The sequence below is a fragment of the Temnothorax americanus genome, unplaced genomic scaffold, assembly GCF_048541705.1.
Source record: "Temnothorax americanus isolate GAGA-0224 unplaced genomic scaffold, ASM4854170v1 Scaffold32, whole genome shotgun sequence".
Lineage (NCBI taxonomy): Eukaryota > Metazoa > Arthropoda > Insecta > Hymenoptera > Formicidae > Temnothorax > Temnothorax americanus.
In genome coordinates, this window is record NW_027509464.1 from 926636 (window position 1) to 953192 (window position 26557).

A 26557-nucleotide genomic window follows, 5' to 3' on the forward strand; every position below is an offset into this window, starting at 1 on the left:
CGTGAATACGTTTTAATAACGCATCTCGATCGGACATTGTTTCGGGCTATTGTTCCAATTTCGCACGATTTGCCTCCGCGGCGGGATATAAAAAAATAGCACCTCTGAAAGTTTTCTAATCAATTGCAAGAGGGGGTTGAAAAATAACTAGCTGACACAGAATATCGATCCTTTTTTTTCCAACCCACATTTCTCATTTTCGCGAACTGGAACAGCTTTATCTCTTCTCTGTTCTCCTCTACTTTTCTTTTGCAACGAAAACGATATTAATGTGACGCGTGGCGAACGATAGCATTTTGTAAAATTAAATCGCAATCCGGTTGACGTCAACTCGATAGTGCCTCGCTTTTTCCGTTCGATCAAATTCCGTGTGAAAAAAAAGCGCGATGCGGTCATGCGGAGCGATGGAAATTTTTGCAAATTGCCGGCACTCGACAATTTGATTTCGATTCTCCTGGATCGCGCCGCGGGACCGGTAAACCCGCGGCCATCCAAGCGAATTTCTCGACGCGGTGGCGGCTGTAGCTTTTCGTTGAAACTGAAGGAAATTACATTGCGCGGCAAAACCTCGACCGCGAAGCTCGTTACGGTTCCCGCACCGAGATCCCGGGGAGTAAAAGGCGAGAGGGAAAAAAATGCATCGGTGCGCTTTTCATTCAAGAGCAGCGAGTCGCTCGTCCGTCGGTGTGTGACTCGTTAGAAATTTTTCGCAACGAATCGCCGCGAGTTTCCGCGCCGAACATCACGGAGTGGGTTCGTAAACACGTGTGCGAGGCTTATGCACGCTCTGCGTCCATTCATTAACTCGGTTGACTATTTTCGGAACGGGCGAGAGGTAATGTACTTTCTCACCTGTTGTGCGTCTGTTCCGCGTAAGGTAGTCGATCGTGAATACGCGGAACGGCCGATCGTCGCGTCCATCGCGAGAAAGTGAAGAGAGAGCCGTACGTTTTCCACTATTGATTCGGCGATACTTTCCGGGACAGTATAGGCATACTCGATGCCGCACTCTTGTTCGAAACTCGAACTTGCGCCCCCGCCGTCCAGCCGAAGATCGATAAAGCGTCGAGCAACGTCCTGCGGAAACTGTCGCATATGTCGTTCGTGTTGGAAAAATTATTATACCACGACCATGTACATATACCGTGATATAATCTGATCATAGACATCATTTTTCGATTTAATCTATTTATAGTATAGAACGAACACACACACACACACACACACACAGGGTTTTCATGGATCTCTCGTTATTTCCACACGTTATTTTTATTATATTTTCATGTTATTTTCCTGCGATATATATATATATCAAATTGTTTAAGTTCCTCGTGTCACTCTTTGTAATGTATCGTGAAAGTCGCGTATAAATAAGATCGTTGTAAAAGTTTATATACGTGACGGACGATAACGATGATTGATGTCATCGATCAATTGCAATTATCGCTAACGAACGGTTCCTTTCGGTATTAGCCGAGTTATTCCTGGCGCTTCTAAACTTAATCAAGCGTGGACTTCGGTGAAAAAGCTCTCCTCTCGAGCCCGCATTGCGAGACGAATCCACTTACTCCCTTTGACTGCTTCGGCCATATAGAACTATTTACTTATAGAATAATGTGAGGAATAAATCAATAAATAGTTACGGGAATTAGAGTATTATGCGCTGTGCTATGCGGTATAATTAGTATTTTTTTTTTTTCACTCGACATCGGGCGATGATGTAATACAGAAAGTGTTCCGATAACTCTTCTATTCCGACATTTTCATCTTCAATATGAAAAATACAAAAAATGTATGAAAATAAATTTTATTAATTATTAAATGATTTGAAAATACATTGCGATGCACATACGTCTTTTTTAACATAACTTTTTATCGAGAGATATTAAGAGAGACTATGTTTTTATACTTATTTATTTTAATAACTTTTATGATGTTACGAATTTTGTATTTGCAACAACAGTCAAAAATTGTGGATGAAACTATAATCTATCGCGATTAGGAATAATTTAGCTCGGTTTTGCCCGCCCCTCAACGGAAAGAACTGCCTGAGGCATTGTAATGTTTCATGGAGATACGGACACACGTTGATAATTATTCCGTGCTTATGTTTCCAAGCACTCCCACGAAAGCCGACGATATCCCAGGAAGATTTTTATTTTCTCGAGCATTGGTACCGAGCTTACCTTTCGGAAAATCGTACATGCTAGGCAGTCTAGGCACGCCAACTCGCAAACTTATGAAATCGCGCCCGCTCGTTAGGAACACGGGGGGACGATAATTAGAGAATATCGCTGTCGCGGCTAACTCGCGACGGACTACTTTTCTGCACGAGCCCGGTGCGTGTCGTAATTGTTGGACGAAGACGGGAAAAGAGTGAGCTGCGCAATTATTCTCCAGCTGTGCAACAGCGAGCATGCGAGCATATACGCGAATGAACAGAGTATGTAGAGAAAGTTACATTTGTCACGAGCGACCCTGCCAACAGCGTATAATTTTTTTTTGTAATCTTCCGAGTGATGGTCGATAAATTACTTAACATTAATCCTCGTCGTTATCATCAACGATTTGCTATTTTGTTACAGATGGGCAACAATCGGTGCCAACGCTCTGCGAACTTTCGGCACGATGCGTCGCGTCCCATATTCCCTTCGAGCTGGTGGAGCACTTTTATCCTCCTGTACCGGAGCAGCTTCAGCTGAGAATAGCCTTTTGGAGCTTTCCCGACAACGAGGAGGACATACGGCTTTATTCATGTCTCGCGAACGGTAGCGCCGATGAATTTCTTCGCGGCGAACATCTCTTTCGTGCGAAGACCGTTAAGGAGCCTCTACAAATCGGTAAGACACCCCTATATCACGATCGCTTGAAAACAAATTTTCTGTTATAGCAAAGGAGGTCTTATGGAACTTCGTCTGGTCTGTTTTTATCATTTTATGAACTTCTAATGTTGACTGAATATATGATTAATAAATGATTAATCTCTGTAGAAAACTCAATAATACAGTGAGAATGTATAATAGATACAGACAAGAATTTTTATAAAAATTAGCAAGCAGTTTTTTATTGGGGCTCTGCAATAATATCCCTTCTTTGAATTTTTATTTTAAATCAGTTTTTTTATTGATTACTTTCTCAATATATGCACCATATTGCTATAGGATTTCATCTGAGTGCCAGCGTAAATCCGCAAACAAACGGGGTTAGAACACAGTTCAACGTCGCTGTAACCTTTGATCGGCGCAGGATTACATCATGTAATTGTACCTGCTCCTCGACGGCCTACTGGTGCGCGCACGTGGTAGCCGTTTGCCTGCACAGAATACACATGGTATGCGCATGTTAACTTTAGGAAGACTGGCATCGAGCTAGAAGAATGGAGGAAAATCTGAATGTCTAGTAAAATTTTTTCTTTTTTTTTTCTTTTAAATATTTCCTACATAATCTCACATTGATGTGTAGTCACTATAGACATATATAATAGAATGAACATTGAACTGAAGAAAGTGATATGCTTGCTGGGACGCTTTCCTTGTCTAATTCCTTGTCTAATTTCTTGTATAATTTCTTGTCTAATTGTGTAGTTCGTGGGAAGAAAAAAGGTAGGGAAAGATCCTGTCCTTTAGATCTTTTGTACAACTTTCCATTGGCAGTGTTCAGTCTATTATATACGTCCATGGTAGTCACAAATGAAATGTGCATTCCCTCATTACAGTTCTTTTTCCCCGATTGACATGGAAGGGCAGATTGTTTCAATGGCGCACAATGTTTTTTCAGCCAACGCAAGTATGTCTGAGGGCGCCGGTCAGCGAATCTCTGTCACGATTGCATCGGGAACAGCTCCAGAAGTTCGCTCAATATCTCATCAGTGAATTACCTCAGCAGATTTTGCCCACTGCCCAACGGCTCCTGGACGAGTTGCTCTCGAGCCAGCCAAGCGCTATTAACAGTTATTGTGGAGCACCAGATCCAACCGCTGGAGCATCCGCTCATGATCAGACCTCCTGGTACTTAGACGAGAAGACGTTGCACGATAACATCAAAAAGATTCTCATCAAGTTTTGCGTGCCGGCTCCCATAGTCTTTAGGTGAATAATAGCGCGCTAATTGACCGAGGCGAGCGCCTTTGTCGCGATAACTGTTACACGTAATTTATTCCGCGATATCCTTTTCAGCGATGTTAACTATCTGAGCACTACCGCACCCCCAGCCGCTTCAGAATGGGCGTCATTGCTGCGACCGTTGAGAGGTCGCGAGCCGGAGGGCATGTGGAATCTCCTTTCCATCGTGCGCGAAATGTTCAAGAGAAATGACCGCAATGCCATACCTTTGCTAGAGATCATCACGGAAGAGTGTATGGCCTGCGAACAGATCCTTGTTTGGTGGTTTAACACCAAAGTCGCATTACTAAATGGCACCGGATATGGCAGCAAGCATAATATGAACAGCAACGTACACGCTTCTCAACACGCGTGCTCGTCCCTATGCGACGAGATTGTGGTTCTCTGGCGATTGGCCGCTTTAAATCCTGGTCTATCGCCATCGGAGCGTGAGATGTTGCATGCTCAATTTATGGCTTGGCACTTGAAGATTATAGATAAAGTGAGCATCCTACATTCCCCTTTCTTCTTCACCCTTGCGACAAAGTCAAGTTTAACAAGTTTAATCATGTGTTTAGGTCGCCAAGTGTCGTGGTAGTTCCGTGCCACACAATTCGCACAATAGAAGTAACAGTTCGCAAAAGGATTCTCTGAAACATGATCTCGCAGTCTTTACCGGATTTAAGTCGGCGCTTGAGGCTTGCTACCTTGATTGGGATGAATATGTCTTGCCGGGAATTACGTATACCGTCGAGAACAATCCTATGTATCACTGTCCCTTTACATGTTTTCGGCATGCTGGGGATACAAGGACGGAAGTCAATCAGGTTGGTGATCTAAGCCGTTTTTACAACAGCTTATAACGCTTAATTATGGCAATTGCCATATCGAGTTGAACAAATATTAATTAAATGATAAACGCGTTTTTCAGGTAAATTCCAGTTCAGCGGTATTGAATTATCAACCGCCAATTTCGCATCATCATGGTCGACGGCCGTTGAATGTCGGTCTTGTCGAGTTCAGTTACTTAGACAGACGACGGCTGAATCCGCGTGAATTCCCATTGTGTTCGAGAAGCGGAGGCGGCGATGGAAATCGTAGCAGCGTTAGCTCCGAAGGTTTCTGTGAGAATGACACCGACATTCCCGATATATCTGAGTCTCAGGTTGTTCTCAGACAAGGTTGTGCTCAACTAAATAATTGCGGCGATACCGATTCGCAGGTCATTATTCTCTCATTTTTCACTCAAGTCTGTCACACGATAAACATTAGTATTGTGGCTTTTTTTTGCGATATATTTCCCAAAATTACATTATGACAATATGTTATTTTAGGAAGGGGCTGGTAGCGAGTCATCTTCCAACAGTAACGTTAGTATGAAGAACGCTCAAGGCTCGGACAAGCATCGCTCAAACGCCTCGTCCGAGACACATAGTGATAGTAGTGATAGTAGTAATAACAAACCCGCCTGCGAAAACTCGAAGCGCAGTAGGACGAATATTGCGGAGTGCCGTGATAAATCGCGTGCGGTTGTGCCCAAAGGGGCCAGTGTTAAGAACGAACAAGAATCCGATCAGGAGAAGGAAGCTGGGAGGCCGTTCAAAGACGAGAGCTCCTCATCCAGTAGTGACAGTCCTTCCGGTGACGAGTACAATGTTTACTATTACGATCCAAAAGCTGTAACCAATAATAGTGGCCTGCCGAGTAAATATGCTAAAAGCAATATGCATACCGCCACCACTCAGGATGCCAGTGTAGTTCTAAATAATTTAAAGAAAACAGAAGACCCCTGGGACATTTTATTCGCGCGGGCAGAAGGACTTTATGCTCATGGTCATACGAGAGAAGCCTGTATTATTGGAGTACAGCTAGCCGAGGAACTTTTGGCCAATCCTCCCGATCTTATGATCGAGGGACCGCCAGTGCCGGTAAAGAACAAACGAAAAAGGGTACGTTCTTAAAATAGAGAATTCTTTCTGAAGATAGGAATTATCCGCTAGATTAAAATAAATAAAATGCTAAAGAAACATGTAATTTTGGCGTTACAGCAACATGTAAATCCAGCGTCTCATCAGGTAACATGTCTTGCGTCAGCGACTTTAGCAAAATGTGGATTCCTGTGCACAGTACTTGCTGAGAATCCAGAATATCACAATCTGGCGTTTCGCGTGGGTCTTTTTGGCTTAGAGATGGCTAGACCACCGGCAAATACAAAACCTTTAGAAGTGAGATTAAACGGAACAACGAGACAAATTTTATTTTATGTCATTCGTGAAATTAATGGTTATCTTCAATTTAACTAGGTCAAATTGGCTCATCAAGAAAGCGAATTGGTAGTTTTGCTGAAAAGAATTCCCTTAGGACCGACTGAATTAGCTATGATAAAACAGAGAGCTGAACAATTGAGAGATGGAGTCATGAGATCGAGAGGACACGCGCTCTTACCTATCATGTTGGCGAGTTTTATATATGATGCACTTGATGTACCAAGTACGAAACATTCTCTTAATAATGCGTATTTTAAACCTACCAATAAATATCTAATTGAATTGTATTTATATTTATATATGGAAAAAAATATTTCTTTGTCAAACAGAGAATAGAAATATGAAATATTTCACAGGAGTAAAACTACCTGCAGAGATCGATCCGAATCTTGGATTTGACGCCGCCGTAGCTGTTTTGGGATTGAAGGCAAACGTAAGTGAAGCAGATCATCCACTTCTTTGTGAAGGAACCCGCAGACAAAGGTAACATTCATATATATTATTGATACATAATATTAATGTATAATATTAATGTATAGCGTATAATATTACATACACGTAATATGTGTACATGTGCGCGCGCGTATATTAATGTAACAATCTTTTTTTTTTGTTTCAGAGGAGATTTGGCTATTACTTTGCTCGTGCATTACAAAGATGATCCTGTAAAGTTGGCCAGAATAATGGACAAGTTGTTGGATCGAGATGTTCATCAACTTATTAAGTCACCTATTCTCAGTAGTTATTACACTTCCAATCCTCCTACAAAAAGCGAAGTAAGAACCTAAGATATTTCCTGCGATACTAAGCTTGCAAAATTTGCACATAACGTTCAATGAGACATCTTGTAAAATTTCAGATGGCACGATTTGTTCACGATGAAGAACGTTCGTCTCCTCTAGCTGGGACTGATAACGGCGGTGAAAATATCATTGGCGCAAACAGCAGGCCTCATAGCAGTACAAGTGCGGAACTAGAGGGTGGTATAAGTACATTAAATATACAACCGCAAATTGTGCAGCCACCTGTGCCTATTAGAACTAAAGAAACACGGTATGTGTTTATAGAAATATTACATGTATATTATGATGTGATATATTATGTTGCGCATCAACTTATATTTATTGTTTTGCTCATCTAGATATAAGAGCAAAAGACTATATCCGTCTATTCCCAATCAACCGTCAGAAGCAAGCGCGCACTTCATGTGCGAATTAGCGAAGACTGTCTTATCGAAGGCTGGTGGTACCAGTTCAACTTCGTTATTTACTCAACCATCTACTAGTCAAAATCATCATGGTCCCCATAGAGCACTTCACATGTGTGCTTTCCAACTTGGCTTATATGCCCTCGGTCTTCATAATTGCGTCAGCCCGAATTGGCTAAGTCGTACATACTCAAGTCATGTGTCCTGGATAACCGGTCAAGCAATGGAAATCGGAGCTCCAGCAATTTGGTTTCTCATTGATAGTTGGGAAGGACACTTGACGCCACCGGAAGCTGTCAGTATAGCTGATAAGTCTTCAAGAGGTAGCGATCCGAATATGGTTAGAGCAGCAGCGGAACTTGCTTTATCTTGCCTACCGCATGCACATGCGCTTAATCCTAATGAAATTCAGAGAGCTATATCTCAGGTATGTACAATGTAATCAGATATAATATGTACGAACAAATAGCTATTAAATCTTTTATTTTTTTCAGTGCAAGGAACAGAGCGAGGCCATGTTGGAGAAAGCTTGTGTCACTGTGGAGCACACTGCAAAAGGAGGTGGTGTTTATCCAGAAGTGCTTTTCCAGGTGGCAAAATATTGGTACGAATTATATCTTCGGGTAAGTTTGAGTGAAGCAAATTGTTACTTGGTAATACTTATATGTCGATTAATTTATTAAACATCTCTTTATACTTTTTTGTTTTGGTAGCAAACTCCCGGTGGAGATCAGCAGGATGAAATTCCTCATGACCCTCTACAATTGGATCTCAATGGAGTATTACTAGTTGATCCAGGACCTTCTGTTGATCTGACGAATACTCAAATGATGCCCGGACCGGCGCAGACGGTTGTCGTTACGAGCACACAACCACCTCCTCAGCACTATACTCATCCAACGATTACGACTCTGGCGCCTTTAGGTAAAACTGACGATTTTTCTTTTCTCAGAATTATCATTGAACTTTTTAAATATCATTGAACTTTTATAATGTTCTAGGAGTTGGCATGCCGTATGCCGTGAGCCCATATAGCTTTGTACATCCTCATCATTCTATCGCGACGTTCAGCGGTCCGATGCCCTCGCACAGAGTTGCTCTACCACCCGCACCGCATATGCAAATGTATCATCCATTTCCACATCATCCCGGACACCCTCAACATACACCGCATCCACACCATCCATCTCCGGCCGCTCCACCCCCGCCTGGACCGTACTACACACCGCAACCTCCACCAACACCGGGAACGCGCCACTTATACACGATGCAACAACCTATACCAGTAAGCATTACCCTACTGCTCATTTTTAGTCTCAGTATGTATTAGAAATATAATTTTCTATCTTTATTCAGGTCCAAGCAGGAGTAGCGGGCCCTCTTCCTGGACAAAACAGCTTACCTGGACCCGCGTTAGTTCAGACGCAGTCTATAATATCGACTGTGAGAGCTCAACCTCAGGTAATTCCCAACAATACAGTGTACGTGGTAATGTAATATATCTAGCCATGGATAAAAATTGTTTATTTTTTTTATCCTAGGTTCATAGACAAAGCCAGACGTTTAATCAACAACAATTACGGACTCTCATCTCTGCATATCGTGTAGGTATGCTAGCGTTAGATACTTTAGCTCGCAGAGTACATGATGATCGGCCTCAAGCCAAATACGCGCGAAATCCGCCCTATGGAGAAGACGTTAAGTTCTTGCTCAGAGTTGCAAAACGGCTTGGCACGCAGTATATGCATCAACTCTGCATCTGTGCTGTAAATAGCATTGTGAGTCCTTTTGTCCTTCACCATGTTGCTCTGGAAGCGGCTCAATATCTTGCTAGAAACAATCCGGCGCTCATCGTACAGCACTTGAGATCTGCCTTGGCTCCGCTAGTACACAAATGCCAGCAGATGTGAGTACCGTTTTTTATTATATAAAAATAAATAAATAAAAGATAGTTATATATAAATCTTGTCTTGAATCAGGTTATTTAAATTTTGTCAAAAAATAACTTGTGCGTTTTGATTTTAGGTACATTCAGTGCATGCATCAAAAGCTATATCATTTAACAGCTGGCGATTATGAAGAGTTTGCCAGTATTGTTTGCGCAGCAAGGGCTGCTTTTCAAATCAATCCTGAAGGAAATACTCAGTTTAAAGAGTGGTTACAATCGATCAAAAGGTAAATTCAAGTACAAAAATATTATAATGGATGGATATGAATGAAATGAGAGAAGCTAACGATATTCCTTTTTTTTTACACAGATCTCAGTCTTGTAATAAGGATCTGTGGGCGCAGATCAATGCGGCGTTACAACAAACCGGCAAATGACACAGGACGGAGCCAGGCGTGACGTGGCTCACTTCCCTTCCTCCTCACCCTCAACCATCCCTGCCGCCTCCACCACCGACAACAACTCTCGTATTACAGCATCAACATCCCTGTCACCCCCATCCACAGAGCGTCGTATGCGTTCACGGGCTGGCTACAGTCAATAAGCTCGCTTGGGATAAAATCTCCATACCATGCATCATTGAGGAGCCAGCGGCACATCAGTTGCCGCCACCTCCTCAACACCAGATAACCGGTCTACCGGGACCATCCGCATGGCAAGAACCAATCGACAGCCGTGGTTCTCAGGGGATCAATAACAGAGACGAACGAGATTTATCTCAAGTTTAGTTAATGTATCTAGAAACGCGTGAGTAGTTGATGACGATCAAGATGATCAAGATGATTAGTTGAAGATATATGAGTTAGATTAGGTTTAATATGAATAAGAGTAAAAACAGCTTAATATATAAGCTTGCGTGTTAAGTTTTACATATATGCATTATTGCTCGCATAGTAAGATCTACATAGAAATGATGAAACATTCAGTGCGCTGATTTATGTAAGAATCTTCTGCATAAAGTGATATGTGTATTATATTAACGGCCATGAATCAAAATTCATGTTCTGACTTTGAGTCATATCAGTCGTACGCGTGCGAGTCATAAAGTATACATAGCATATATTTTTATATTAAGATAAATAAATTCTGAGTGAATGAATAAGTTTAATATATTTAGAAGATTTATATATTTTTTTTTCTTATGACTAAATGCAGTATATGATTATTATCGCCAATTTTTAAAAACTCGCATATTTTATATATTTGAGAACACAAATATTAAGTCTATTGGAAAAATGTTGTTTTTATAACTTTTATTATCTTATTTGAGTAACTTGATGTCATTTAAAATAAATAATAAAATATTCATAAATTGAATTTTTCTTCAGTACTTAAGAAGTTCTGACTAGAAATGAAAACATAAACACTGAAAGTTGTCCGGGGACAATTTTCGCATTATAAACGCATAATATCAGTAAAAATCTACAATATTATGGAAAAAAACAACATGGTGTAATTGAAAAAATTTAAGGTGACATTGACTTTATAAAAAAAATGTTTTCTAATTTTTTTTTATTGGAGGTTGTAGTTTGCATGAAGTAGATAAATTTTCACTTTACAATCTTTTTTTAAACTATCGGAAGCGTCTCAAAAATCGTGCGGACCGTTACGTTGAATACCCTGTATATACACACTTTTTATTCAAGTATGTATCTATACATATTTAACAATTATACATATTATATGTATATTACAAATATTTATGAAACATATATTTAATTGTTAAAATATTCAAATGTATAGAGCATTATACATTATTATCTTTATGTGTTATGCTACAATTAACATTTGCATAAAAATTTAGAACTTTTTTATAATAATTAGTACAACATTATGAATATAAAATTAACATTTTATTAAAAATTATAATACTAAATAATTTACTTAACATTAATGCATTCTACAATATATATTATATTTAGTTGTCATAATACAACTATTACAGGATTGCCATATGCTATTGCTTTCTACTAATAAGACTTATAGAGATGATGAAGCATCGAGTGCACTGATCTATGGAAGCATTTGCACATACAATGATATACATATATTACATTACTATTTTTGATTGAAATTTATATTTTGACTTTAAATAGTATCATATTATTTGAAATACTTTTTAATATTACTAGAGCGCAAATTCTATTCTTTGCATATATTTGTGAAGTTCGTGAAGTTACCTCGTTTACTTGATCAAAGTAAAGAATTACGAGAATTATTAAAGTAAATAATAAATCACATAAAATATTTTATCGCGCAAAATAGAAAAAAGAGATAAGAAGAGAACAGATATCATATTAAATTATAAGAAATTATATAATTCTTAAAAAAAATTTATAATATTAAATTAAATTGATTTATAAAATATATAACGCACTTTTTGATTCTATAATTTATAGGATTAATATTGAGTAATGAGTTTTTATCAATGATATGAATTAAGTTCAATTAGTTTAGATATCAATTAGAGTGCTATAAAGAGTGGCTTCGCGTAAAATTATTTGTTAATTTTACATTTTTAATTGCAATTAAAGAGAAAATTTTCATAATTTTATATAAGAGCGACATACAGTTTTCTTTAAACGGTCTCAGTTTTTATATCTTTAAATAACCACATGTGATATGTCATGAAAATGTTAGGAGCTTTCCAGCAAGCGACACAAGTCGATACAAGTCGACACAACTGTCGTTTGGTCTTTGTTATTCATTGCCAAAAAAGAAAGATAGAACGACGTTTGTGTCGACTTGTGTCGCTTGCTGGAAAGCTCCCGTTGATGACATGTAGATGAATTTTAGGTTTCAAAATTTTAATATATCAATTTATCTTTTTGTGACTCAGACTATGTAGAAATAAAGCTAGCAAATGCATGCTAAAGCATCTACGATATCTTCGTTTTATAAAGTCATACATAGAGAAGAGCTATCAAAATTAAGTCCATTATCATAAAAAAATACAATTTACTGATTTACAAAAATGTTTTCTGTATAAAGTGATGCGTTCTTTATTTTAGGTTCATATACGGAAATGTATGTAAAATTATGTAAATTTTTACTGTTTGAATCATAATGAAAACAATTAGCTGATCCACAAAATTATCTTTTGCATAAAGTGTATAAAAATGTATAAATTAAACTCAAAATATCAAATAACTTTGCAGTGACGCTGCAAGTATTAAGCGAATTGAAGCTGCATAATTAATTAAATATAATTCGAGACAAATGCCACTATGATTTTAATGATCAAAGGAATCGATCATTCTCTTAATGATTTTGTTGACAAGAAAATATGATGGAACATTGTTAAAGTAAAATTAGAGTAAGAATGGTATCAAATATGTAATAACCATGACAACACAAAAGTCAACAAGAAAAGATTCTATGGCCATCGATTTGAAGCTTATTAAATATTTCCAAATAAACGAAGAAGTAGAATCTTTATGAATAAATAGGCAAGAATTCGATAGGCAGGTGCTATATGTGAGAAATATCGTTTTTATATTATATTTTAGATGATCGTGCAGTTTTTCTCATGTCAAAACTATCTCGAAGAAATCGATATAATACTTTCTCTAAAAAAGAAAAGTAATGCAGTACTTCATGAATTTTAAAGAAGTCGGTGATAGAACAACTGCATATTCACTGTTTTAATTTAATTTTGTTTTATTTTATTTTATTTTTTTTTATTAAAAAAGACCGAAAAGAAAAATTAAAAAAAAAAGAAGAAGATAGAAAGGATAATATATATAATTTATATCACATATAAAATTTATATTTAAAAATTGATTTTAAGAATATAAAAAACTTTTTTGTTAATTTTTAAATATAATTAATAGTAAATTATTTAATTAGTTTATTCTATAGTTCAATACTGTAGAATAGTCAAGTAGTATGTAACATGATACAATTTGAATATGTTATAAAAGAGTATTGTGCTGATAGAATCATTTACCGGCAAAAACATATAAATTAGCTTATATTAAATATGAATAGTTAAATATAAATTCAGTATATAATAGTATAAAAAAATGTTCATGTTTTTTTATATTACGTTTTATAGGCTGAACATATACTAAGAGCAAGAGTGAAGAACTATATAATTTGTTACAATATTTCAGTAACTAAAAACAGAAAAAACAGCTTGTTAATTGAAGAATTCAGAGATCAAGTAAGATAGAGTGATGGCCAGTCGTAAATGGAAAGTTTTTCTTATTATTTTTTCTCTCCTAAGAGAAACGAAGTCAAGTGGAATTTTTTTATGTGATTTTATTTTATTCCCTAATATTCGTTGATATTTATTGATATCTTTTCTTTGTACTTGTTTGAATACATTTTCAGCTTGCATCTTACCTATCTTATTTTTGGATTGTTTTAATACACTTTTACAGGCTTGCATCTTATCTATTTTATATTTGAACATTGCACCCAAACTTATGATGTTTATCTTTTTACAGCGTGACTTTTTTTGCAAGTGAAATAACACACTTACGACGTAATTGTACTTTTTGTTAATCAAGTATTTTTAGTTATTTACTTACTGTTATTTAGTTACTTTTTTATTAGTTATGATCTCTTGTCTTACACAGAAAAATGAAATAGCCGAGAAAACGCTGGTTGATAAAGAGAAATTGGTTGATGAGTTCGTCAATTATCCATTGGTGTGCTTTTTGCCCATATTTTATTATTTTATAAATGTGTACATAATATATATGCATACGTTCATTATTTAATACTTTATGTATATATATATATATATATTTACGGCGCGGAGACCGCACCGTGACTTTTTTACGCGAACGCACGAGTTGCAAGTTGCAAGTACCCGAGATTTTGAGATCTCAATAACGAGTGAACGGATATTATATATATACATTATATATATATATATATACATTATATATTATTTATTAGATACATATGTATATAAATATATATACGTATAATAGATACATATTATATATAAAAGTGTAAAAAATCAAGATTAACTTAATTGTGAATTTTGTTTCACATCAAATACGCAAAAAAGCATCAAAAATATACATTAAATTATTTAATTTTACACGTCTTTAGCTATAAAATTGGATAAAAAATTTCAGTCACATTTTGTAAAAGTAGAATTATAAAAGCGCCATTTTTTTCGAATCTCAATTGTTAAACTTTACATGATATAGAGGGTGGTAGTTAAGTACTCTAAAAGATTTTAAGGAGTGGATTTCTCACACAAATTCAAAACGAAAGCTTCGTATGACCATATGTCCGAAACGGCTTGGTTTAAAAGTACAGAGTGTCAAAGTTGAAGGAAAAATTTTGTTATTTCTAAAAATTTTGAAAATTATTTGGGTTATTATTTTAATGAAACTTTAATAGCGTTTTTCATTGGCAGAACTAGTGCGCACTGTATCGTATCATCGTATTGTATCATGATATTTTTTTATTAAAATACGAATATGTTGGTTATAATTATACGCCAAGGGCTTGTTTTCAATCCGTATTCGTATCTCGTATCTTATAGATTGAAAATAAGGCCTTTTGGCTTATCATTTTTATAAGAAAATATCATGATACGATACGATGATACGATACATGTCTGACCTTAAACGAGGAAAATATGAGATGAAGGCCCGGGCGGGAACCCAAGTCCTTCAGTTATTAATCATCCGCTGTAGCGCGGTGCCCATGAAACTTTAAATTTCAGAGTTAACGTAAGAATAAATGTCAGTTTGGTCAAAAATACAACCTGTGTTTAAATTTCATCAAAATAACCCGAATGGTTTTCGAACTTTTTGAAAATAACGAAATTGTTCCTGTAATCTTGGCACCCTGTATTTTTTTAAACTTAGTCGTTTTGGTCATATAAAGTTTTGAATTTGTCGTCTTGGATTTGTGTGAGAAATCACCCCTTTTAGGGCCGATATCATAGTCTCCGATTAACGTGATTTTCCGATTAAACTTACTCTTCGTCTCTTTCTAACTGTCCCCCTAGAAAGAGACGAAGAGTGAGTTTAATCGGAGACTGTGATATCGGCCCTTAGAGTACTTAACTACCACTCTGTATAAATTGCAATACAACTTAATGATGACAATCCTATACTGCATACTTATAGCTTTTTTTTATAAAAGAAGGCGAAAGATGGGAAGAAAGGGGAGAAAATAAAAAGAAAGAGAAAATTTGAAAATAAGGGGGTCACATAAATATGAAATTATAAAAAGTGAAATTATATTTATTAATTTTATATGTAAAACGACGATTAATTTATAATATTTGAATGTAATCCGAAAAAGATATTCTGCTGTATTTTTACTGATATGTACGTAAAACATATGAATTAGATTAAGTATGATAAGACTCTTGGATATGAGTAAACGAATAAGCTTAAATATATGTTGTATAAAATAAATCTTTATGCGAATTCTGTTGGATGCAGTAATGCGCGTTAGCGCCCACTGAAATGTACGACTCAGGCGAATATTACATACACGAATTTATATAAAACCGCACGCATGGTAGATAAATAACTTTACCAGTCAGATCTATATACATATAGTATGTCGGTATAAGAACGAGCACCGAATGTGAAAAATCAAATCGATTTAAAAACTTTTCTTAGCATATTGCCTTGTAAGCGAAAAGGCGGGATTCTAAGAATGTGTATCGGATGCAAGAATGAATTGCTGACGCTGTTCGTTGTTCGTTCGCTCGATATAGACTTATTTTTATGCTTTTACACTTGAACAAACTAGTAGTATATAAATTTTAGTCTGCATCCAATCGAATCCGCTATTACATTAAGTTTTACATGTGCATATTTACTTTGTGACTCGCACGATCAACGTAAAGAAGAACAATGCTACATGCGCGCACGTATGCTAATCAGATAATGAATAGGATGTATTGAACATCAGAAATATTACTGATGCTGATTTATAAAAGCATCTTTTGCATAAAAGAACGATGCGTGTACATTATAATAACGGTCAAAAATCAAAATTCACGTTTGGACTTTGACTCATGTCGGAAGAATCATCGAATGTCATTTTTTAAGTTAATTTCGCATTTCTGGCCGCAATTAGATAGGGAAATTTTACTTTCATTGATAGATAGAATTAATTCTTATCTTTTTTTTATTTTTGTAAAAAATGACAAATTTAAATAACACACAGTGACGTTTATTTATGTAACGATATAGTAGAATGAAACCTATATATATATATATATATATATATATATATATAAAATAATTACTTAATGTTATATTCAAATTTTGATGAAAGTACGTAAGTTTTACTATCTTCTAGCACTTTATTATTCTCTAATGAATCTTTACGTTTTCTTCCTATTTTCTTCTTTTCTTTCACCTCGTTACTTATATTTAATTTCGTTTCTCATTGTAATCATAATTTACATTATGCTATACCTGATCGTAACGTATTCTTATTTGTCATTATTGACAGTTCGTAAACGAAATGATCTCTGTAATTTTTAAATTAAATAATTTGAGATATATATACAATATATATATATACACATAAATAAAAAAGAAAAATATTACAGCCGACATATCAGCTTCAGTGTTGAGCCGTTTATCCATGCAACACCAGCCTCCGACGAAATACAATTGGAAAAATCTTGTCTTTATTTTTTTGTACCTTGTTTTTTTAGCATCCGATCATTACTTTTATTTTTATTTTTTTCGATGGAAAATAAATGAATATTGTCACATTTTCCTTATCATTTTATCAAAAATAATTAACATAGGCTTGTAAATGATATTTATGAAATTATTTTAATATCTTGCATTTATTACAATTTATCTTTTGAATCACCTGTTGTGCTATCATAGAAAAAATAAAGAAAGAGATATTTCATTGCTTATATTAAATCTGGTAGCCTAAAAGTAAGTTAAAAAAATTTAAATAATCTAAATACCGTGACGTGTAAACGGTAAGAGGGAAAGAAGATTTATTTTTACTATATAATTAAATGCTTATAACACGTACACGCACGAAGTTAACACATCGCGCGAAGTATATTACAAGATAAACAATTGTTGTTGTTTTTTAGTATGAACTCTGAACAGTGCCTCGTCAAAATCTATGTGAAACCACTTTCCACAATCCGAGAGACGTTCTATAAGGTCTACCGTTTGTGTAATTCGTCTATGATATTGTTTACTGTCTGTAATTACGTAATATTCTTCGTTAATTCTCGACTCGTAAAATATTGAAATGACATCGATGTGGGCTAGTGTATCGCGAATTCTGTAAATCCACTATAATCGTTTGTTGTGCTTCGTCGTGTAAAATATATTTAACGAATTAATGTGTACATTATACTTGCAGTCAAGATTTGCCTTAGAAAATTGAGCTTCTCAGAGCGACATTTAACAAGCAAGCGGTAGTCCGATTAATCTGATTAATCTTATTGGCAGAAGTCATTCTTTGAGATCTGGCGATCTACGCGTGCGGAAAATGCTTAAATGTATAGGAATGGCATTCTGCTTCGGCGTGTTATAACATGCCGTTATAACGATAACGCAGCTGGCATTCGTGCGTTTTTGTTTTGTAGCGGCGTTTTGAGATAGCGCCGAACGAGATTCAGAGCGGCTACGTATTCTTAGATAAGCGAGAAGCGTCATGTTAGAGGACTTAATACGTACGTGAGAAGCATTAAATCGCACTGCCACTAATTTACGATATCGTAACGATGATTGCGATTTGAGAGAGCAATACTAAGCGTTTAACAACGTCGCGTCACGACATTGATGCTGCCAAGCATCGGAGACAGATATATTCTGCGCACTTCCCACGAAGTTAAGGCTTCGCTTCGGTATTTCTCAAAACAATGTAATATATATAACTCCTTTTATCTCTCTTTATCTTCCTTCTTGGCAACAATATCTCGAAAAACTAACTTTTTGAAATCAATTTCTGACGCCTCGCAGACATTAATTGCACTACGAAAGAATTATAAAAATTATGGATATATAGTATTCTCAATTAGTAAAATTGTTTTGTGATAATATCGACTTGCTAATTATTTCATGCACACAAATGTGTTTTTGTTCATCTGTGAGAAGATTCTCTTTCAATCTAATAAGTTTCTATCGATTAAATTAAAACGAAAGAAGATTAATGGCTAATTTTTGCTGATACAAATCGGCAATATAAAGCTTAATTCGAACAGAATTTTGCATTAATGAAGGATAAATTTATTGGCATCGTTATCATTAGTCAATTTTAACTGTCGATGAGGATAGCTGATTGATATTTTTCTTACAAGATAGAAAACGCTGCATCGAGCCTTAACTGTCGTGATTCCCACTCTTCGTTACACAGACAGTTAACAATATTATACAAATACTTCGCGTCACGATCAAAAAGATCTCACTTGGATAAAGAAGACGTACATGCAATGTGTTTTGTTTGCATATTTCTCATACAAACATTTCTCTCTCTCTTAAGCAACATCTATATTAAATGATCTACGGAGAGGAAACGTCGTCATAGTATTTGATCCTAGATTTGTGTATTATGCGCATAATCGATAAATATATGCTCGTAGAGTCGTAGAGACGTTTCATTAGCCTACTTATGATTAGAGGATTTTTAGCGGTAGAGAGGCTGCGGCCCACATCTCGCGAAGAGAGGACTTGGGAGGGAAATGTCGTCCTTCCGCGATGGACATACATATGTACTAGGTATTCAGGTGTATTTAGATAATAGAATATATGTAGGCTATGCTAGAATATGTTGTCTATTTTACGTGCACCGTAATTTAAGATGATATTGCGCCAGCGCATCGTTCTCATTTCGGTACTCAATTTGCATGGATACCAATAATGAATGATAAAATGAAAATTAATTTAACAATCAATTTGAAAGTTTCTGAGACAGTTAAACATTTCTTTTTACCACGCACTTGGTCGAGCAATTTCACTTCAATTTACGACACGTACTTGTAAGATATAAATTTTTTGTATATGCTTGTATATGAAAAGTCGCGAAAACACAGAATATGCGTGTATCTCAACGCTGTGCGAATACTTTGCTGTAAAACACTCGTGTTTCTCTGAAAGAAAGAGAAAAAGAAATCTTCAAGAAGCAAATGAAATAACGCGATTATTGTGAACTCTAGCCGACATTCGATCTCTTAAAAAGAGACGAGAAAGTCGCGCTAATATATTGTCATTAAATGGAAGATATTGAATACTAATTGATACTAATACACCTGAAAGGGAGCAAAAGAGAGAGAGAATTATAAAGCCACACGTTTTGTGGAATAAGAAAAGAGTTTGGCTTTTCACTAAAAGTGAAAAAAATCGATAATATAATTTAATATCGATGTCACCTACAACATTTTCTTCACGTGTGTACATATTTTGATTTTGCCACGTTATTGAGACATGCAATGTCGTTATCAGTATAAAGAGTCATATACTTCTGGAGTCTCTAATGCATTCTTGCAAATTCAATTCTTCTGATGATTGCGCCCTTGTAACCGTATTCTATTGCGTATCAGCAAAAAATATATGTACAGCAATACATTAAGTTGAGATCTTATCGTTAAAGCATTCAGTTTAGACAGATAAAAAAAAAAAAAAAAGATGTAAGACAACGTGATGTCAAGAAAAAGATAATTTGGCGTGATATGAGAATTGCAGCAACGAATTGCTGCAACGTCGACGATGTCCCGTCGACGTTGCAGCATGAACTGCAGATGAACATGAAGAAAGCATTCCAGATTGAAATCCCTTCCGTATTTTTACCGGACGTAAAAAAAAAGCGTATCTCTTTTAGAGGCACCAGCGACAGAGCAAGATGTGTGTGGACATTTCTAACGATGTAAATGATAGTTGAGAGTAATTGGTCATAAGACGTTGCTCGCATCTTTAATTTGAATTAATATATGTACCCTGTTTTACCTAATCATCAAACATAGTAGAAATAATGTAACTATCTCGATACTGAAATAATGATACCATTTTTTACTTTTTAAAGCATCGTAATAATTTCCATCTATATATTTCCATCGTTGAAATCTTATTTAAATAATCACATGGAGTCTTCGCGAAAATTTGGAAGCAATCTCTAATTCCTTATACCTATCAGAAAGAATCGCGAATAGAGCACTGATCTCGTCTGCCCGCTTGATAAAACGGTGATTACTCTCACAGTTTGTTTCGAACTGACCCTGATTTTATGATGTTTATTCTGTCTTTATCTTGTAAGCCGGACAGATTTGTAGTTTGAGATATATTAGGAAATATTTGTACTGTAAATATATGATACCCACACAGGTCTGTGTTGCCGCTCGATCGCGATTACGAGGGACACGACATTTCTCTCGAAGGCACAGTAGAAGATATATAATGGAGATTCGGCGAGAGAGGATCGCGAAATTCGATCGCGCCGAGTATATTTTTCGAGGGATGACAAGTTTTCAGAGATTTTAACGAAATTTAACCCCTTCCCCCGTTTCCCCCTGCCCCGGTTCGAAAAGTCGAGTCCTTGTCGTGGTACGATCCTGCGACATCGTAGTAGTTTGACCGATCACTCTTATCGGAGTATAATACGTAAGTTTTAGATATTAAGATCAGTCTGCAGCTTTGTGTCGACGTCGAGCGCTATGCCCTATAGGACTATAAGATAAAGGTACCAATACCCGGACACGTATCTGTGTCTGGAAACCTTTAAAAAAATATAAATTTATGAAAATAAACGTTTGGATATTATAACTGAAGTTTCAAACTACAAGAAAAATACTTTTATCTTTGATTTTAATTCGCGTTATACTTATAAATAATAAAGGTGTCCAGATATATAGGTACATGTCCGGGTATTGGTACCTTTACCTTAATATTCGTTATAAAGCCCGATATTGGCCGAAATATTGATCAACGTGTTTACTACATGCGCAAGTGTAATTTAACCGCGGGTTGAATCTCCATAATCTTAAGAAAGACGATTAAAGTCTCCACATCGCTACGCTGTTCCACATAAATATATAAAAATACACGTTGACTGCATGTGTAAGAAAATTTGATCACGTCGTTGATCGATAACTTCGGTGTCAGAATCGAATATCGCATTATCTTGTCTTGAAAAACCTCCCTGTTTGGACCCCCCCCCCAAGATTTCTAATTTACTTGAAGAACATTTTTCGAGATAAGAAAGTGTGTTTTAAAAAAGTATTACTAATTAACATCGCGCATAGGTATATACATCGGGCTTCTAACGACGTTGCGAATTTAGGTACTGTAGAACTCCTTAACTTTCGTGTGCCACGTAGGATAGGCCTAACACTCGACATAAATCCGATCGCGAGAGGGAAGAAAAGTAATTTTGATACGAAAGCCTCGGCTTCACTTATAATCCGCTATTGGCATAGATTTGAGACTTTGTCAGGCGACGATACGCGCATCTGATGCTATAATTAATTATCGTCTCGCACGTGCGGGCGGCGGATAAAAACTGTTAGGCCTATCTTGCTCTCGATCAAACATTTGTCATTTGAGATATATTCGTCACGATCATCGTATATAATATATCAGGTTTACTCTTCAGGTCATCGAGTAGGGCGTAGAGTTTTTCAACTTCTAGGTGTTAAAGAAATATTTTATAAGCAACAAGAATATGCGCATATTATGTGTATATCAAGACACGTATATATTATATCACGTAAGGGCATTACGCGTGTGTAATATATACTATAAATATAAATATAAATAAATATATATATATACATACATACATACATATATATATATATATTCAAATGTACAATTTTACATCGTCGTGGATGTATTGTTATAGATTATAATTGCGTCAAGGTGGCTTCGTCGCATTCCAACAAAAAGAACGAAGCCACTGTCGCTTACTCTTTTACGGAACACGCGTAAGAGTATATACATATATATAAATATACATAAATATATATATATAAAATTTGTCATTATATTCCCCGCTAAGGTACTTATTATTATAGCTATTACGGCATGGTAATCGTGAATGTTGTGGAGTGGATCTATTTATGAATCCGTCGATCGTTAATGTAATCAAATGTGTTCTGCGTGACTTTTAATAGAACACTTTAAAATTGATCACACCCCGCATCCTTTTTTCTTCACCCATCTAAACTCACCTCGACGTCATCCGGAAAATATCTCGATGCAACGCATTCTCGTCTGAATTTTCCAAAGAAATAAGAAAAAAGTAATATAAAAGATAGTAAAGAGATAATAAATATAATGAAGATAATAAAAATAATAATAAAGATAATAAAAAGTTTATGTTCTTCGTGCAATTTTATGCAGGTTTATTTAATTGTTTTTTATTGCACAGTAAATTTATATAGTATTATACATATATTTACCATTTTACTTTTAATATTATTTTTAAAAAATTTCAATTTTAACATTTAACTGTCTTCAGCCATCGTTATGTCGATCTCAAATTCAGATGGTAATATTTAAAAATATTGAGATAATGCAGCGGTTCCAGTTGCATAGGCGGTTCTATATCGCAAGGACAACGACACTTATTGGAAGTCGAACTTTGAAGATATATTTGGTCTACGAACTTTACTTGGCAAAGAATAAAAGAAGAAAAAAAATTAAAAATTACATTTTTCAGTAATATAAAAATAAAATATTTTTTACAGATTTTTCTTTTATTAGAGATTACCATTTTAATAATACTGTTTGAATAAATAATAATACTCTTATTTATCCAAATGTCATATTTCTATCGCCAGATACGACGTCAAAAGAGTGCCGCAAAAATCTCCTTTACACTCCGATTAGCGGCAGGTCCTTATCACCAATTTCATCTGGATGAAAAGACCTCATCTACCCCTCCTCCCGATTCCCTCCTACACTTCTTACAGGCATTACCTTATTGTTATCCTATAACAAACTCATCTCCCGTTTCAACTTCGCCGGCTTCGCCCCTGAACGCCACATGACTTGAATCCGTATTTCTATGCTACTTGTATTATTAAAAGATTCCTTTTTATCGTTTGAATAAAACATGAAATCAGAAACTATAATATATACGTTATTTAAAACGCTCGCGTTTAAATGCATCACCAAGGGATAACGAAGGAAGTAATAAAGGATGAAGATAATAAAGATGCGACGAAGAAAGTTACTTTCTTCATGCAACGATTTTGTTTGAGCTTCATTTGATATTTCTTTGTTTTTTTCTTTGCGAAATAAATTTTTTTTGCTCGTAAGGCAGTAAGGCAGTTTTATTAGGAAAAGATTCTATTTTGTCGTTTTCATAAAATATTAAACCAGAAAATACGCATATTATGTATAAAAAAAGAAATATAAGTACCTTTGTGTGTGTTAAAAAATATAGGTATGGCTCACCATGAAATGATGAAAATGGCATGAACCACTCGTAGCAGTCGTGGCCGAGTGGTTAAGGCGTCTGACTAGAAATCAGATTCCCTCTGGGAGCGTAGGTTCGAGTCCTACCGACTGCGAAAGGTATTTTATTTTTTTTTGCTATTGAATAGATATATACGCAACAATTATCGAATGAATATTAATATATTAAATAAGCCAATGATTATTTAATATTTATCTTTTTTAGAATAATTCATAAGTGTATTATAGAGATATATAAATTACAGTGCGATGATACAAGTCTATTTCGTAATCGATATCGCAATGCTGAAGAGATATTTGTGTTACGAGTGCACGATTGCGCCAGTGTGTCGTGTTTGCCGTATCAATTATCGATATTTTTTTTTTCCAAATCGAGATAATTCGTATTTATATCGATAACGATGGAATAGAGGATGTTAGGAAATTGCGATGATACAAAAGTAAACGGTGATCGATCGTAAGTAGACGGAGAATGGTATAATGAATTACGAAAAAGCAATACGTAATTATCCAGTGATTCAAAATAGAATAATTTTGTATAAAAGATACTGCCTGCAATTATAGATAAAATCAATATACATATGATTTACCGTAATCGCGTACTCTGTTCTCCATAATACCCCATAATGCCCTTACATAAAGCTATTATGTAGCTATTTCTCTGTGCGACCAATTGAATAATAACGGATCAATAGCATCTCAACCTCCGACATATCACTTGAGTGCATGCGTACCTAGGAAAAAAAATGCCAGCGTTCTCCATTCCTATTCGACAGGCGACGTATTTAATCACGCAAACGAGAAAATATCGGCGACGAAACGATGAAGAGATTGCAAGTGCTATTTCGTATCTTTTCGTCGCGATGGACGTCACTCGTTCAAATTTTTATCAGGAAGCTTACACGTTGACCGAGCGATCCAAGGGATCTTACGATCGATTGGTCCCCAAGATGTAATTATTAGGATATAGGGGCTGCGGTCCACTTGACGCTACAAATGCTTTGGAGCGTTCTTCTTCTCCTTCTTTCTTCATTGAAAGAAAAGAGAAAAGAAATGCTTCGAAGCATTTGTAGCGTCAAGTGGACCGCAGCCAGGATATACGATATCTATGACGCGGAACGCAACGTCTGTTGACGTCGTCGTCGCCCGGGATCTTTGTCTCTGGAGGACTAATAAGATTCGGCTTCCATCCGGGAGATTTCGCTTCTTCCCGCACTCTGCTGATTTACATTTATGCGAACGACGATATCAATTACGCGGAACTGAACGCCATGCTGAACGACGTAAGCTTGATATCCCGTCTCAAGCACATGCCGAAGCCCCTGTTTTGATAATCGGCTCGAACAAAAACACGTCGGACGGACAGCGCCAACTTAAGTACTTACCTGATGTGGGATCAAAAGCTCTTTGACGTGATTACCCTAGAGGTGTCCTTTCACCCGCATTCGTCCCTCGAGTTCATGAGAAGATTCATCAACTCGGCCCAAGCACGAGTTCCAAAATGAGAACGGGAAGGTGGATACCTCGAAGGCATATTTTACATTCAAGATCAGCAGTAAATTGACGGAGACTAAGTTGAAACGTAAAGGCAGACGGCTCTTCAAGTTTTTCGGATTTATGTATTTTATCGCATTTTTGCGTGCACGGACTCCATGCATATGTATCTTAGAATTGTAACTAGACAAGTTGTTCGATACATATATAATACCACATAATTAAATTATATTATTGTAAAATTAAATAATTAAATTAATGCTTTGAAATTATTTTATCTCTTGTGCAGGAAAAGTTATCTCCAAACTGTATAAGAAATTTGTAAGATTAAGATTTAAAAAAACGCGATAAAGATTCCGAATATGCTAATATATGATCAGCTTTTTAGCTCAATCACGATAAGACGTTCAAAAATAAATTGATCAAAAGATCTTAGATTTTATAAATGCTTTATTTGTTAACTAAAACAGATAAGTCCCACTTGTAGAATATTATCTCATGAAGGACGTATATATAGAACGAACTGTGTGACGCAAGTATAACAATTATTTGTTAAGAGTACGGATGTTGCGCTTCATTCGGCCAATAAAATCTTGCAAAACAATTTACAATTTGCATTTCGTTTAAGATTTGTGACACCAATATAACACCGCAGAAATACGCCCGGCAACTGGCGCGGCGTCAGTCTGCGATATCGCACGATAAGCATTTGGGTTTTTTGAAGTCTCTTTTCATCGTCATGTAATCAATCGGGTTTCCTTGTGGGGTTGACATAAATAATTGACGAAATAAAGTTATAAAGATAATAATATCTAAGACGGATAACGACGAGATAAATCGCCATTGGAAAAACACTATTTTAAAAATATGAAAAGCAATAAAGTTTCTACACAAAGATAACTTAAAATACATCATAATTACTATCATTATAGTTTGCTTAAACGGTGGACTATATCGTGTTATTCTACGAAGGTATGTTAATTGCTATGACTTAACAAACCATCTCGTTTGAGTGTTATTAGGCAATGATTCATCAGCGAAATAAAATGCCACATAAATGTCAGTGGCTTCTGCAGATACGTCTCCCTTAAAGACGGCAGCGACGATTGCTGACTTCACGCCCGCGCACAGTGGAAGATTTGTAATCGAGC

General features: G+C 35.9%; 1 protein-coding gene and 1 non-coding gene across 5 annotated transcripts in view; both read left to right on the forward strand.

The window, feature by feature from the left end:
* Dora (zinc finger SWIM domain-containing dorado) overlaps positions 1-22619 on the forward strand; it is a 64361-nt gene extending 41742 nt beyond the window's left edge. For 3 of the 4 annotated variants that reach the window (XM_077413068.1, XM_077413070.1, XM_077413069.1), the window contains exons 3-22: positions 2586-2840; positions 3162-3331; positions 3778-4088; positions 4176-4602; positions 4679-4927; positions 5032-5322; positions 5435-6049; positions 6149-6325; positions 6404-6590; positions 6697-6850; positions 6987-7143; positions 7227-7420; positions 7509-8001; positions 8069-8197; positions 8288-8498; positions 8576-8859; positions 8931-9035; positions 9116-9480; positions 9600-9749; positions 9833-22619. In XM_077413068.1, coding sequence (XP_077269194.1) covers positions 2586-2840; positions 3162-3331; positions 3778-4088; positions 4176-4602; positions 4679-4927; positions 5032-5322; positions 5435-6049; positions 6149-6325; positions 6404-6590; positions 6697-6850; positions 6987-7143; positions 7227-7420; positions 7509-8001; positions 8069-8197; positions 8288-8498; positions 8576-8859; positions 8931-9035; positions 9116-9480; positions 9600-9749; positions 9833-9899 — 4991 coding nt within the window. In that variant the 3' untranslated portion in view covers positions 9900-22619. The remainder of the gene's footprint in view (positions 1-2585; positions 2841-3161; positions 3332-3777; positions 4089-4175; positions 4603-4678; positions 4928-5031; positions 5323-5434; positions 6050-6148; positions 6326-6403; positions 6591-6696; positions 6851-6986; positions 7144-7226; positions 7421-7508; positions 8002-8068; positions 8198-8287; positions 8499-8575; positions 8860-8930; positions 9036-9115; positions 9481-9599; positions 9750-9832) is intronic. The other variant, XM_077413071.1, reaches the window with a different exon arrangement.
* Positions 22620-23925: 1306 nt separating this feature from the next.
* Trnas-aga (transfer RNA serine (anticodon AGA)) lies at positions 23926-24007 on the forward strand. The gene has a single exon. It is a non-coding gene; the product is annotated as a tRNA-Ser (tRNA).
* The last annotated feature ends 2550 nt before the right edge of the window (positions 24008-26557 follow it).